The 14886-nt window shown below is 44.0% G+C and overlaps 1 protein-coding gene across 2 annotated transcripts in view; it reads right to left on the bottom strand.

Moving 5' to 3' along the window:
* LOC309561825 (carboxyl-terminal PDZ ligand of neuronal nitric oxide synthase protein-like) overlaps positions 1-14408 on the bottom strand; it is a 224134-nt gene extending 209726 nt beyond the window's left edge. For both annotated transcript variants that reach the window (XM_082265878.1, XM_082265879.1), the window contains exon 1: positions 14153-14408. In XM_082265878.1, the coding sequence (XP_082122004.1) occupies positions 14153-14257 (105 nt within the window). In that variant the 5' untranslated portion in view covers positions 14258-14408. The remainder of the gene's footprint in view (positions 1-14152) is intronic.
* Between the last annotated feature and the right edge of the window lie 478 nt (positions 14409-14886).

Genomic DNA, 14886 nt, shown 5'->3' with positions numbered 1-14886 from the left:
TCCCCCGCTAAGCAGAAGGATGACAGCTGTGTCTCCGCGCTGTGTGCGGAGACACCACTCTCAGTTCCCCATGCATCTCTATGGGGGAAATCGGATGGGAATGGACCGTCGGTCTGTTCTCATCCGATCCGCTGGATGGATGGAAAGTAGGGTTTTCATCCGTCCAGATTTGACGGATCGGATCGGGTCGGATGTCAGAGGACATGTCTCTGCTGACATCCGACGCCCCATAGGAATGCATGGCCGTTCAGATCCGCCAAAAAAATGAACAGGCGGTCCAACTGTGTGAAAGGGGCCTTAAGGTGTCAGCATACCAAGACATTTTGGAGAATTTCATGCTCCCGACTTTGTGGGAACAATTCGGGGATGGTCCCTTCCTCTTCCAACATGACTGCACACCAGTGCACAAACAAGGTCCATAAATACATGGATGAGCGAGTTTGGGGTGGAGGAACTTGACTGGCCTGCACAGAGTCCTGACCTCAACCAGATTTATAGCAGAGAGACTGCGAGCCAGGCCTTCTTGTCAACATCGGTGCCTGACCTCACAAATGCGCTTCTGGAAGAATGGTTAAACATTCCCATAGACACACTCCTAAACCTTGTGGACAGCTTTCCAGAAGAGCTGAAGCGGTTATAGCTGCAAAGGGTGGGCCAACTCAATATTGAAGCCTATGGACTAAGACTGGGATGCCATTAAAGTTCATGTGCGTGTAAAGGCAGATGTCCTAATACTTTTTTTTTTTTTTTAATTATATATATGTAAAAAGGTGCGTATAGGAGCCACAGCCCACATAAACACTAGCAGCGCTAGCAAACAACCTCTAACCGGGCAAAATGGTGATTATAATATAGCCAAAGTTCATAAGTCCTTGGTGTTCTCAGGGTGAAGTCACACGAAAGATAGGGTGCATAGGAAACATGTTATATAGTGTTGAACAGAACTTCTTTGCTGGTCACTCTGCGACTACCGTATCCTTCACCTCACCACTGTGCTCCCCCCCCTTGAGAGTGAACACGTACCCTTAACGCTAGGGTCTAGCGCTTTGTTTAACAGATGATCCTCCACTCCCAGATGGCGATCCCCTCAGGACTCCACTCCAACCAGTAGAGATATGAACAGCACCTCCTCCTCTCCTCTCACATAAAGGGGGACAAATAGGGACCCATAGTGTAATATGTACAAACAAGGCTTTATTAAAAGGTTAAAATCACACTCACATGAAATCGGATATGGTCAAGCGAAACAAATGTCCAAGGCACAAAACCCGGTCCTCCCGCTGCAAACGTTGTCCCCACTGAGCCACACGGTACAGGTGATCCAGCCACCTGATCGCGACGTTGCCCGGACTCAATGGGCGTTATAACTGGGGATCCCCTGGGATGTCCTTGGTATACAACTGAATGGCCTCGTGCTCATGCTCTGACGCGTTTCGTCGGCACTGGACTTCTACTGAGGGCGTCAATATATATATATATATATATATATATATATATATAGCCCTTCTGAGCAGAACAGTAAGGTGTTAGCTGCAATATTCAACCACACTTAGAAGAATTTAAACTGGAACTTGACTGCTTGCTATGAGTAAAACCAACACTTTCATATCTGAGACAAAGAAGAACTAATTGGCTTCTGCTGGCATATACACAGTGTCACAAGATGAAACCAATTAGGTCCTACGTGGTCCTCGAGTTTCCAGATGGATGCAGGTGAAGAGCCATCTATTCTGGAGAACATAATCCTGACGGAATGGAAATTCATTTGCAAAAGCCAAACATACTATTAATAAACTAGTGGTTTTGATCTGCCCATGTCCCATCCTGTTTCCATGCAGGATGCAATGGGAAACGAAATTGACGCGGATATATGGCCGTTTTGTACCATGCTAAACACGTGACATTACACAATCTCCATTACCCTGAACTGTACTATGATCTCTGCTGTCACCGTCATCGCTGCACAAGCCCTATAGAGGAACATCAATGAACGGCAGAACAGTCACACCAGGAAATGCAGGCAGGTTTTTTTTAATGAACATTCCCACTGCAAGTTATTTGTGTTTTACTGGTTTTATCATTTTTATTAGTTTCAAAAGGCAAGATATTGCAACAGTAGAGCCCACTCAGGGGCAATAGGTCAACATACACTGCTGGTTGTCCAAAACTTAAATAAAGTATCAAAGTCCACCCAAAGGGAGATACAATGTAGACAATCATGTAATTCTTCCAGCAAGTGGAACAGGGGACCAACAGAGGAAAGAAGGGGAAAGGAAGGGGCCTAGGTATTCCCTACATGAATTTGGGACCAAAAGTGGGAAAGGGGAACAAAAATAATTGAGACCCATATGGGGTGCAGAGAAGGGAGGGTAAGGCCAGCCATACAAGGAGGAAATAACTTTCTTGCAACCACAGGTTGCAGGAAAGAAATTTGCTTGATTCCCCCATCACCTCAGACAGCGTTGATTCCAGAATCCCTTCAGCATCCTGGTCATGGTCTTCTCCTAGCAGGGGAGGACTGGGGAAGCCGTCTCTACCATGAGAAGACAGAGATTGCCACTGGCAATAATCACATGTAAAACTCGGCATGCTGGTTTTACCCAAGTTGATCATTGATCATCTTGGTACAACTGGCCATGATTCGGACCATGTATGGCCTGCCTCAAATCCAGGCCCAATAAAAAAAAATAAAAATAAAAAAATAAAATAAAAAAAAAAGGCCCTTGTACCCACCCCAAACCCCTAACACCAGAACTAGTGTCCCCATTGGAAGATTTCCCCCTATTACTTTTCTGGGGACAACCCAAACATTTGGATTTTCTTTCACTTTCAATGATAACTGTAAAACAGAACAAATTGAAAAGGGTGAATCTTCCTAATAGGGACACTGATAGCTATAAAAACTGACAAGCATTCTAATCCATCTCCACTCTATGCAAAATAAAACAAAAAAAAGGTTTTGCCTTTAGGTATACTTTAAGCCGGAGTTCCCCGAACTTTGAGAAATTTCATCTGGGAATCTGGTTCTCAGTACCCGCAGGAGGAAAAAAAAGTTCTGTTTTTCTCTGCCGTTGTGATCACAGCTGCCAGTAAAGAGGGGGCGGTGCCGTGCGTTTTTACATCGCAAGGCACAGTTTTCTTTTTTTTTCCCTCAAACTTTAATGGAATGCCACAAAAAGAGGGATGCAGAAACATGCAATGAAAGACGCACTGCATTTTTCAGCATCGCTCTGCCCCACTTTGAAGTGCAAACTGGGAACACCGAAAAAAAACATTGTTTGCATTTTTCTTATACAGATCTCTTCTGAAGTGTGAATCAGCCCCCAAGAATGGTAACCATAAGCCATTACCCCCCCCCCCCCCCCCGCTGAGCTATTCTGTCCTGACAGGGGGAGGACAGGCCGTTCGAAAGCCTATCGGCAGACATTTTTCAGTCATGCCCCTAAAGCCCCGTACACACATACCGATCGTCGGCCGAACGATCGGCCGTCTTTTGTCCCCGGGCTGTCGTGTCCGCTGAAAAGTGCAAAAGACTGCACAAGAATTTTGTCCGCCGACTACAGCCGACTGCAGAAGTGATGTCATGTGATGGTTAACTTTCCCTGTGTTTTTCCTTTTCTGAGCATGCCCAGTCTTGCAAATCAGCGGTCTGTTGGCCGAATTCTGTACTGACTGGCGAACAATCGTCCGCTCTGGTGTCGGCATACAAAAAATTTTAATGCTTGCATGACAGATTCTTTTCGGCCGAATGTGCGCTGTCGGCTGTGGGAGGCATCATACTAACAAGCCTACAATCGGCAGATCGGTCGTCGGCCGAAGCTTTTCGGCCGACGATCGGTACGTGTGTACGGGCCTTTAGACCGGCTGCCGAACACACAGGCCCAATGTCAACCGGTGTCTATTGAACTGGCTGATGCCACCCAATATTCGGCCCTTAAGGCCCCTTTTACATGGTCATTCCAATCATATCTTCCTGTCAGTTTTTTAGGCGGATCTGAACAGAAGCTCTATATCAGTCTACAGTAGAGACAGAACGAAATTACGGCAGCCGAAACATGGTGTCATCAGCATTTTGCTGATAAAAGAAAAAATGTGCCGATGATGGTGCCGAAAACGCGGGTGATTTTGCAGCAACTTTACAGAGCTCATGGTTTGTTTTTTTAATAGGGCATGGGACTCAAAAACCACATCAAAAACGTAACACAGATACGTTATTGATGCGTTCTTGCTGCGTTTTTAATGCATTTCAATGTGGAGGTGCACATTTGGTGCGGGTTTTATTTTGTAAGTGCCGGTTCACATATGTGCGGCTGAGGAGATCGCATGTAATTCGGAGAGCGCTGCTCCTTCATTACATGCGATCTCCTGTGCGAATGCGAATTCAGCCATACACTTTGTATGGCTGAAATTCGCATCCGTACCCGCACCAAAGACGCACAGGAGGCATTTTTCAGCCTTATCAGGATCGGATCGCACAGTGGTTCACACTTGTGCGATCCGATCCTGTGCGAACTGTCAGATCACACTGCGATATGCAATCAAACTGGGGGTGTCGTTAACATTTAATTGACACCCCCTGCGTATCGCATATGGCAGTGTGAACTGCCTCTTGTGCGGATGCGATGCGGGAACAGGCTGCGCAGCCTTCACGCATCGCACAAGTGTGAACCGGCCCTAACTGACCAGAAATGCAGCAAACAAGATTTTTAGCACCACAACGGAAGCGCAACAGATCAGTGTAAAGACATACATAGAATTTGAAAGGAATACATTTTTCCTTGAGCTTTTCTTGAGCTAAATATTTATAATTATTATTATATTATTTAAAAAAGTCAAATAGAATTCAATTACTTATAAAAAATATATATATATATATATATTATATAGTAAAAATGGTCATTTTCGTTTTTTTTGTTCAAGTGCATCCTACTTTTTTCAGTTTCAGTAACAAAATTTCCATTGGGTGCACCTCTAGTCTATGGGCATGTAAAAATGGACATGCATCCATTTATACCCAATGAATCTAGATTCAAAAAACAGAAAAAAAATTAAAAATTGGTGGAAAAGACCTTTGCCTTTTCCGCTCTCTTCTACCTGAACATGTAATATCGGCGGTAAATGGATGCCTGTCCGTTTACATCCACCTGCCCAAAGACCTAACATGGGTCCATGAAAGGCTAAGTTCACCTTTCTAAACATGTTACATATAATATAGTTCAGCATGCACCCCCTCTCCCCCAAATCCTTCTCCCTGTGACAGCAGGCAGGGGATCTTCTCCCCACACCCACTGTCACAATCCGAAAATAGCGCAGCCGTGCGGGTAATATCAAGTGTATATAAAATAAACTAATAATAATAATATATTTTAATAAAATATAAGTACTGTCTACCATTGTGGCAGAAGGCTTGTAGTTCTCGATGAACTGTGAGGGCGCTGGAGAGCGCTCTCGTAGTCCATTGGTCTTCCTGATCTCAAGTAACTGCCTGCCTGTATCAGAGGTATGGGCAGACTAATATCCTGAGAGTCTGCAGGAGCCTGGCATTGCACCCCCGATCTGCTGATCGTGGATGCAATACTCTGCAGGCTCCTTAGAAAAAAAATAATAATAAAATGCACATTTTTTTTTTATCTGAACAAAATGTGCATTTATTATTTTTTTTCCCAAAAGGTGAACTTATCCATTAAGCTCCAATTTCAGGCTGGAGAAAAAAAAATAAAAATCAGAACAGACATGGGTGACACAAAAGTGACATCTATTCTGCTTTGCTGGTTCAGCAGGGGGTCAGTTCAAAATAGATGCCACCTGTGTGAAAGGGCCCTAACAACCCCCCAGATAGAAGCTTAAAACCCAACAGGAGTTCTAATCCTTCCCTACTGTATCCAAAGCTAGACAAAAAGCTTTTGGCTTGACCTAAACTTTAACCACTTCACGACTGCCCTATAGCTACAGGGCAACTGCTGTGAGCAGGGTCACGTATACATTCACATGATCCCGCACTTCAGGGCAGCACGTGAAAATATGCCGGACGCTCGCTCCCACTGTGATTATGCACAGCAGGAGCCACGGACTCAATGTCCGCCGGCACCAGCTGATCATTACAGAGGTAGAACAGCAGTCCATGTAAACAAGGCAGATTGCCATTCTGTCAGTAGGGAAGGCATTGATCCTGTGTTCCTGCAAAGCAGGACATGGATCCATGTCTTCCCTTAGTAAAAGCACCTCCCGCACTGTACACAAACACTGGCTAGGCACACAGTTAACCCTTTGATCGTCCCTGATGTTATCCCCTTCCCAGCCAGTGTCATTAGTACAGTGACAATTTTTGGCACTGATCACTGTATTAGTGTCACTGGTTCCCAAAAAAGTGTCAGTGTCCTATTTGTTTGTGGCAATATCACACTCTTGCTATAAATCGCTGATCGACGCCATTACTAGTAAAAAAAAAAAAAAAATTCCATAAATATATCCCCTAGTTGGTATACACTATAACTTTTCCACAAACAAACCAATATACGCTTATTGTGTTTTTTTTTTTTTTTTTTTTATTTATCAAAACGTAGCAGAATACATATTGGCCTAAATTGACGAAGAAATTCGATTTTTTACATTTTTTTTTTTGTAAACAAAAAATGCCGTGTGAGATAGGCCCTTACCCCTGTTGAAGATTGGTGGAGAACATTGGGATAGAAAAGGCGGGGCTTTGCGGGCCAGTGGGAGTAGAAGGATCAGAAACCAAAACCAATTATAAAATCAAAAAATACATTTTATTATAGAAAGTAAAAAACAAAAAACAAGCATGGGTTACCATGCATGTATAATAGCACCGAAATAACATACAAAGTTGTTAAAACCAAATTCTAACATCACTGTTTAAATAGAAACAAATCCCACAGGGGATTAGAGCGAACAACAAAGCCTGTGTAGGTGGATGATGGGTCTCAAAGCTGAATTCGGTCACGGAAGGTCCCCAGCAAGCCGACGCGTTTCGCTTATGGCTTCCATTTTTTTATTGAATGCGTTTTATAGCCGAAAGTAAAAAAAGATTGTTTTTTTTTTATTTTTTATTAAATTGCCTTTTTTGTTTATGGGTCCTTTTACACGGGCGATCCGATCCGAACCGCCTGTCAGTTTTTCAGGCGGACCTGATCGGATGCTCCATGCATCCCTATGGTGACATGTCCGCTGACACCCGCTGACACCCGCTGCTCTCCAATCCGATCCTGTCCGTGAAATCCGGACGGATGGAAACCCTATTTTTCCATCCGTCTGGAGGATCGGATGGGATCGGATAAGCAGGGACAGGCGGTCCATTCTCATCTGATCTCCCCATAGAGAACAGTGGGGATCTGACAGCTCCGTCTCCGCACACAGAGCGGAGATGGAACTGTCATCCACCTGCTCTGCAGGGATTGGCCGATCGATCCCCCGCTGAGCAGAACGGACCCTGTCGGCGGTTGCCCCCGTGTGAAAGGACCCTATAGTGCAAAAATAAAAACCGTAGAAGTAATCAAATACCACCAAAAGAAAGCTCTATTTGTGGGGGAAAAAAAAGAAAATTTATTTTATTTGGGTACAGCGCCGCATGTCCGCACAATGGTTCAGTTAAAGTAATGCAGTGCTGTATCGCAAAAAATGGCCTGCTCATGAAGGGGGATGGGGGGGGTAAATCTTCTGGAGCTGAAGTGGTTAATAGAGAGACAATGCAGCCTACCTAAAACACCCAAACTGCATGTCAAAGATGACAGATTTCACACATTACCATCTATACTCCACAATAGAAGGGAAAATCTAGGAATGATAAATGATACTAGAACTGAACCCTGGAAGATATAGTTATCATTATGTGAATAGAAAGGTTGTAATTAATAAAAGTATGTGAGGTTATAAAAAGGACGTCATAGAATTCCATTTAGGAAGACTCATTCAGAGAACGCACTAGCGTCACAGACTCCAGAAATCTGCCACCGGCAGTCAGTATTGATTGAATTGGGATGATCTGCTCATTAGAAAGGTTAAAGGTTTTCAAAGCAAGCAATCATTCGTAATGCCAAATCAATTAGGATAATATAATGGAGATTGCTTGCATTAATAACGGACATTTCTTCAGAATAACGGCATAATAATCTATAGGATAATGTAAATGCCTACTATTCTCAGACACCAAAGCACTGGGATTTTTCTCCATATATTATTATAAAAGGTTAAAGTGTTACTAAACCCAGGAGCCTGCATTCACTATATCTGGTCTCCCATAGTAAATTATTTTAATAATTGTTAACTGCTAAATACCTTTTCTCATCAGCAGTATATATCAGTCCTGTGACTTCCATCAGTGTCCACTGTTTAAAGCTTGTAGGAGGAGTTTTCATTCTCCTCTGACTGTCCTACGAGTCTGCAGGACCCCTGACCCTTTGTCTGGACAGTGCTGATTGGCTCTGCTGATCACATGAACCCTCTCAAAAAACAAAACAAACCTCTCTAGCAATACACACCAAACTGAGCATGTGCAAAGTGCCTCCAAGGCTCTGTTCAATCAAACAAAAACATAAGGGCTCTATAGGCTGAGAGGAGGAGGGCATCTGCAGGGGAAAGTTCTGGTTGAAATGTCCATAAAGATCAAGCATGGGGTGATTTATGGACAATGGAGAGATTCTGGCTGTAGAAGGCTGCAGGCTCTGACGAGAGCTAGAAGGAATGTACAACAAGAGAGAAAAGAGTGCAGTGCCATCTACCAGCGCCTGGTACCAGCGTAGATTCCCCGGATCCCCGCTGCTCGTCCTCCCACTGGAGTGAATGAACCCTTTATATGCCAGTTTATCATGCCCATCTTTTGTAAATGTTATTAAACGCATCTTTTATACTGCACTTAGATGGCGCTGCTCTGCTTTCTGTTCTATCAGTAGATGGATTGGGGACAATAAAAGAAGGGGAGGATCAGAGAAGACAGGATCAAACTGCCTTTTTTACATAATGCAGAGGATTAACCCCTTAGGTTCCAAAGTGAGCATAATAAGCATGCTTTACTGCATATACAGACTGATTTTACTGTTGGGGGTTGAGTAACACTTTAACTAAGGCCGGCCCTAGATGGAGTGAATTTCTTTCCTGCAACCATGGGTTCTAATAATCACATGTAAAATCCGGCAGGCTGGGTATACCCTAGTTGATTGATCAACTTGGGTATATTCAGCCTGCCCACACATGGTTCGACTCTCCTGCTGAACTGCCCGAGATTTAACCCATGGCCAGCTTAGGGAAAAGTCCTGCTGGAAGCACAAAGCATGTGACAATCTGATTGTCCAAATCACGGGACCAATCCGACTGTCCAAATCACGTGACCAATCCGACTGTCCAAATCACGTGACCAATCCGACTGTCCAAATCACGTGACCAATCCGACTGTCCAAACTCCTTACTATTAGGGCTCATGCACATTGGCGCATTTTAACATCCAGCAAACTGAGGAGTCCACAGGGGTTGCATACAGCCGCAGCCTGCAGAAATCAATGCTAGGCTGTCAGATGACGTAACTGTACGCCTGTAACTACACATCTGATTGGCTACATGCCTAAAAGGGACAAACGAATGTCCCTGGAAGTGAACTGCCTGCAGCCCTGTAGGTGTGCAGTAAAGTAAGGCTGGCCACACACTCCTAGAATTTTCTCATTCCACCCAATGGCGTGAACGGGAGAAATCTATTGATAACCCCCATCCATGCTAAACACCATGGATGGATGGATGGATCTCCTGTTACCGGGTATTATATTCTGACAGATGCCACTTGCAGCAGCTGTCAGAAAACCTGAACATCGGCTGTATCTGATTGGCTGCAGTCACTGTCCGGATGACAATTTTCTGCTTGGATCCTCCAATCTTCAGATTGGGATGTCGGATGAAGCAGTGCTGATCACACAAGGCATGAATTTTGGCCGATTCATTAGGACCGGTCAGAAAGGACCCCCATTGTACGGCCAGCTTAGGGCTCCATTCAAACCAGCCTCCTGTGATTGGTTCATTTAAATGCTGGAGAAATGATCTGGGAGGTATAAACAAACATTATCATTTCTGGATCCAGGTCTCCTATGTTTAGATGTACTTCCATTTTATAGGATAAATCTGATCTGCCCCTGGAGGCACAGAATTCTATCTGCTCTAAAACAAGTAAAATTCAGCCCTCATTCACACACATAGAAAAAAAACCTTGCAGAAAAGTGCGGCGAGGAGCCCAGGTTCCATGTTCAGGCAGCAATGACAGGCTGAGAGCAGCCACAGGTGTGTGGAAGTGAGGATACAGGGAATGTTACCTGTGCTGGGACAGATGATCACCCCGGGGTTCAAGCAGCTGCATCCAGGGGCAAACTCCTCTCCCTAACCACAGGCAATCATTCAACTTCACCATCACTTCCAAACTCCTCTCCTAACCACAGGCAATCATTATTCCCCAACACCATCACTTCCAAACTCCTCTCCTAACCACAGGCAATCATTCCCCTTCACCATCACTTCCAAACTCCTCTCCATAACCACAGGCAATCATTCCCCAACACCATCACTTCCAAACTCCTCTCCTAACCACAGGCAATCATTCAACTTCACCATCACTTCCAAACTCCTCTCCTAACCACAGGCAATCATTATTCCCCAACACCATCACTTCCAAACTCCTCTCCCTAACCACAGGCAATCATTATTCCCCAACACCATCACTTCCAAACTCCTCTCCTAACCACAGGCAATCATTATTCCCCAACACCATCACTTCCAAACTCCTCTCCCTAACCACAGGCAATCATTATTCCCCAACACCATCACTTCCAAACTCCTCTCCTAACCACAGGCAATCATTATTCCCCAACACCATCACTTCCAAACTCCTCTCCCTAACCACAGGCAATCATTCCCCAACACCATCACTTCCAAACTCCTCTCCCTAACCACAGGCAATCATTCCCCTTCACCATCACTTCCAAACTCCTCTCCTAACCACAGGCAATCATTATTCCCCAACACCATCACTTCCAAACTCCTCTCCCTAACCACAGGCAATCATTATTCCCCAACACCATCACTTCCAAACTCCTCTCCATAACCACAGGCAATCATTCCCCAACACCATCACTTCCAAACTCCTCTCCTAACCACAGGCAATCATTATTCCCCAACACCATCACTTCCAAACTCCTCTCCCTAACCACAGGCAATCATTATTCCCCTTCACCATCACTTCCAAACTCCTCTCCATAACCACAGGCAATCATTATTCCCCTTCACCATCACTTCCAAACTCCTCTCCCTAACCACAGGCAATCATTATTCCCCTTCACCATCACTTCCAAACTCCTCTCCATAACCACAGGCAATCATTATTCCCCTTCACCATCACTTCCAAACTCCTCTCCCTAACCACAGGCAATCATTATTCCCCAACACCATCACTTCCAAACTCCTCTCCTAACCACAGGCAATCATTATTCCCCAACACCATCACTTCCAAACTCCTCTCCATAACCACAGGCAATCATTATTCCCCAACACCATCACTTCCAAACTCCTCTCCCTAACCACAGGCAATCATTCCCCAACACCATCACTTCCAAACTCCTCTCCCTAACCACAGGCAATCATTCCCCTTCACCATCACTTCCAAACTCCTCTCCATAACCACAGGCAATCATTCCCCAACACCATCACTTCCAAACTCCTCTCCATAACCACAGGCAATCATTCAACTTCACCATCACTTCCAAACTCCTCTCCCTAACCACAGGCAATCATTCCCCTTCACCATCACTTCCAAACTCCTCTCCATAACCACAGGCAATCATTCCCCAACACCATCACTTCCAAACTCCTCTCCATAACCACAGGCAATCATTCAACTTCACCATCACTTCCAAACTCCTCTCCCTAACCACAGGCAATCATTCCCCAACACCATCACTTCCAAACACCTGTCAGACTATCACTGCTTTGTACAGACTTCCCGGCCATGGCTGTCTGCATGTACCTACCATTCTCTGCCAGATCCTGGCTGCACACAAACAATTCGCCTATGCGATCGAGGCCTTTAAATGATTTCATGCGTTTAGAAATTCCCTATAAAATGCATACAAATCGCATTTATGTCAGCACTTGTGGGAATGAAGCCTCACATCTCTGTGTGTCAGGAATTGACACTTCTCCAATCATCATATGTCTGATTCATCCACCGAAACACCATCATACCATGTATGCCCTGTATATAATAACACCATCATACCATGTATGCCCTGTATATAATACCATCATACCATGTACACTCTGTATATAAGAATACCGTCATACCATGTACGCTCTGTATATAAGAATACAGTAATACCATGTACACCATTCTGTATATAAGAATACCGTCATACCATGTACACCATTCTGTATATAAGAATACCGTCATACCATGTACGCTCTGTATATAAGAATACCGTCATACCATGTACGCCCTGTATATAAGAATACCGTCATACCATGTACACCATTCTGTATATAAGAATACCGTCATACCATGTACGCCCTGTATATAAGAATACCGTCATACCATGTACGCCCTGTATATAAGAATACAGTCATACCATGTACACCCTGTATATAAGAATACCGTCATACCATGTACGCCCTGTATATAAGAATACAGTAATACCATGTACGCTCTGTATATAAGAATACAGTAATACCATGTACGCTCTGTATATAAGAATACTGTCATACCATGTATGCCCTGTATATAATAACACCTTTATACCAGGTACGCCCTGTATATAATACCATCATACCATGTACGCTCTGTATATAACAATACCATGTACGCTCTGTATATAACAATACCATCATACCATGTACGCCCTGTATATAACAATACCATCATACCATGTACGCCCTGTATATAACAATACCATTATACCATGTATGCCCTGTATATAATAACACCATCATACCATGTACGCCCTGTATATAACAATACCATTATACCATGTACGCCCTGTATATAACAATACCATTATACCATGTACGCCCTGTATATAATAACACCATCATACCATGTATGCCCTGTATATAATAACACCATCATACCATGTACACTCTGTATATAAGAATACAGTCATACCATGTACACTCTGTATATAAGAATACAGTCATACCATGTACGCTCTGTATATAAGAATATAGTCATACCATGTACGCCGCTCTGTATATAATAATACTATCATAGCATGTGCATGTACACTCTGTATACAAGAAAACAGTCATACAATGTACGCTCTGTATATGCGAATTCCATCATACCTGCATGCACTGTATATACTACCATCAAACCATGTACTCTCTGTATATAATAATACAGGCATACCATGCATGCTCTATATACAAGAATACCATCTTATCATGCATTTTCTGTAAATAATAATAATAAATAATAACAACAACATTGTCTGTAAATATTATTAATAAAATATACACTCTGTATATAATAATACAATCATACCATATACGCTCTGTATATAAGAATACAATCATACCATATACACTCTGTATATAAGAATACCATCATACCATATACACTCTGTATATAATAATACAATCATACCATATACGCTCTGTATATAAGAATACAATCATACTATATACACTCTGTATATAATAATACAATCATACCATATACACTCTGTATATAATAATACAATCATACCATATACACTCTGGATATCAGAAAACATATGTAGACTCTGTGAATAATATCATGTCATGGTATACGTTATATATAATGATACAATGTGTATATTGTATATAATAATATGATCATACATGTATACAATGTATCTCTTATAATAATCCAATATTAGCAGACAGGAGCGGCACACACAGCCCATCCGATCTTATTGATCAGATCTGAGAACTAATAATCCGATGATGAGAATTGAACACAAATCAATAATCGGATGATTATAGCGGATAGAAATCTTTCCAGGGACACCTCGTGCCCCCACCTGTCACAGTCCCTGGAAATGTGGGCAGTTGGGAAGTGGCACACACATGGCTCCATACTACACAACAGCCTGTGCAGGCGGCACGGTGAGGGCACACAGCTGGCACCGGGTGACATTCCCGGAGATCTCACCTTGGCCTCGAAGCAGATGCCGTGCTGGAAAGCCTCCTCGTTGTGTAGAGGGATCCGCAGGTCATGGCCGTCATCCACCAGGTTGTACCTGCTCTTGGTCGGCATTGTGCGGATCCCGAGATCGTCCTCCCGGATCCCATCCAGAGGGAGCCCCGTCCGAGCTGTGATCGGGGAGGGTCCGAGGAAGAGGAAGCACAATCCTGGAGCTGGGAGGGGGGAGGACACAGACCTTCCCACCGGGCTGGAGGGACTGACATCCCCATACACAGTGCTGGGAGATGGGAGGAGAGCAACCGGCCCCCCCCGCCTGATTTCTACAATGGGGGGTGTGTGCAGACCGCCTCCTGCTGGAGATCCTACACCGGGCTTCTTACACCCATCATATCACCCTACACCCATCATACTACACCCATCATCTCACCCTACACTGATCATACTACACCCATCATCCCACCCTACACCCATCATACTACACCCATCATCCCACCCTACACCCATCATCTCACTACACCCATCATCTCACCCTACACCCATCATACTACACCCATCATCCCACCCTACACCCATCATACTACACCCATCATATCACCCCACACCGATCATACTACACCCATCATCCCACCCTACACCCATCATACTACACCCATCATATCACCCCACACCGATCATACTACACCCATCATCTCACCCCACACCGATCATACTACACCCATCATTTCACCCTACTACACACA

This window comes from Pelophylax lessonae (assembly GCF_965119305.1).
Source record: "Pelophylax lessonae genome assembly, chromosome: 8".
In the NCBI taxonomy this organism is placed as follows: Eukaryota; Metazoa; Chordata; class Amphibia; order Anura; family Ranidae; genus Pelophylax; species Pelophylax lessonae.
This window is presented reverse-complemented; position numbering and strand designations above follow the sequence as displayed.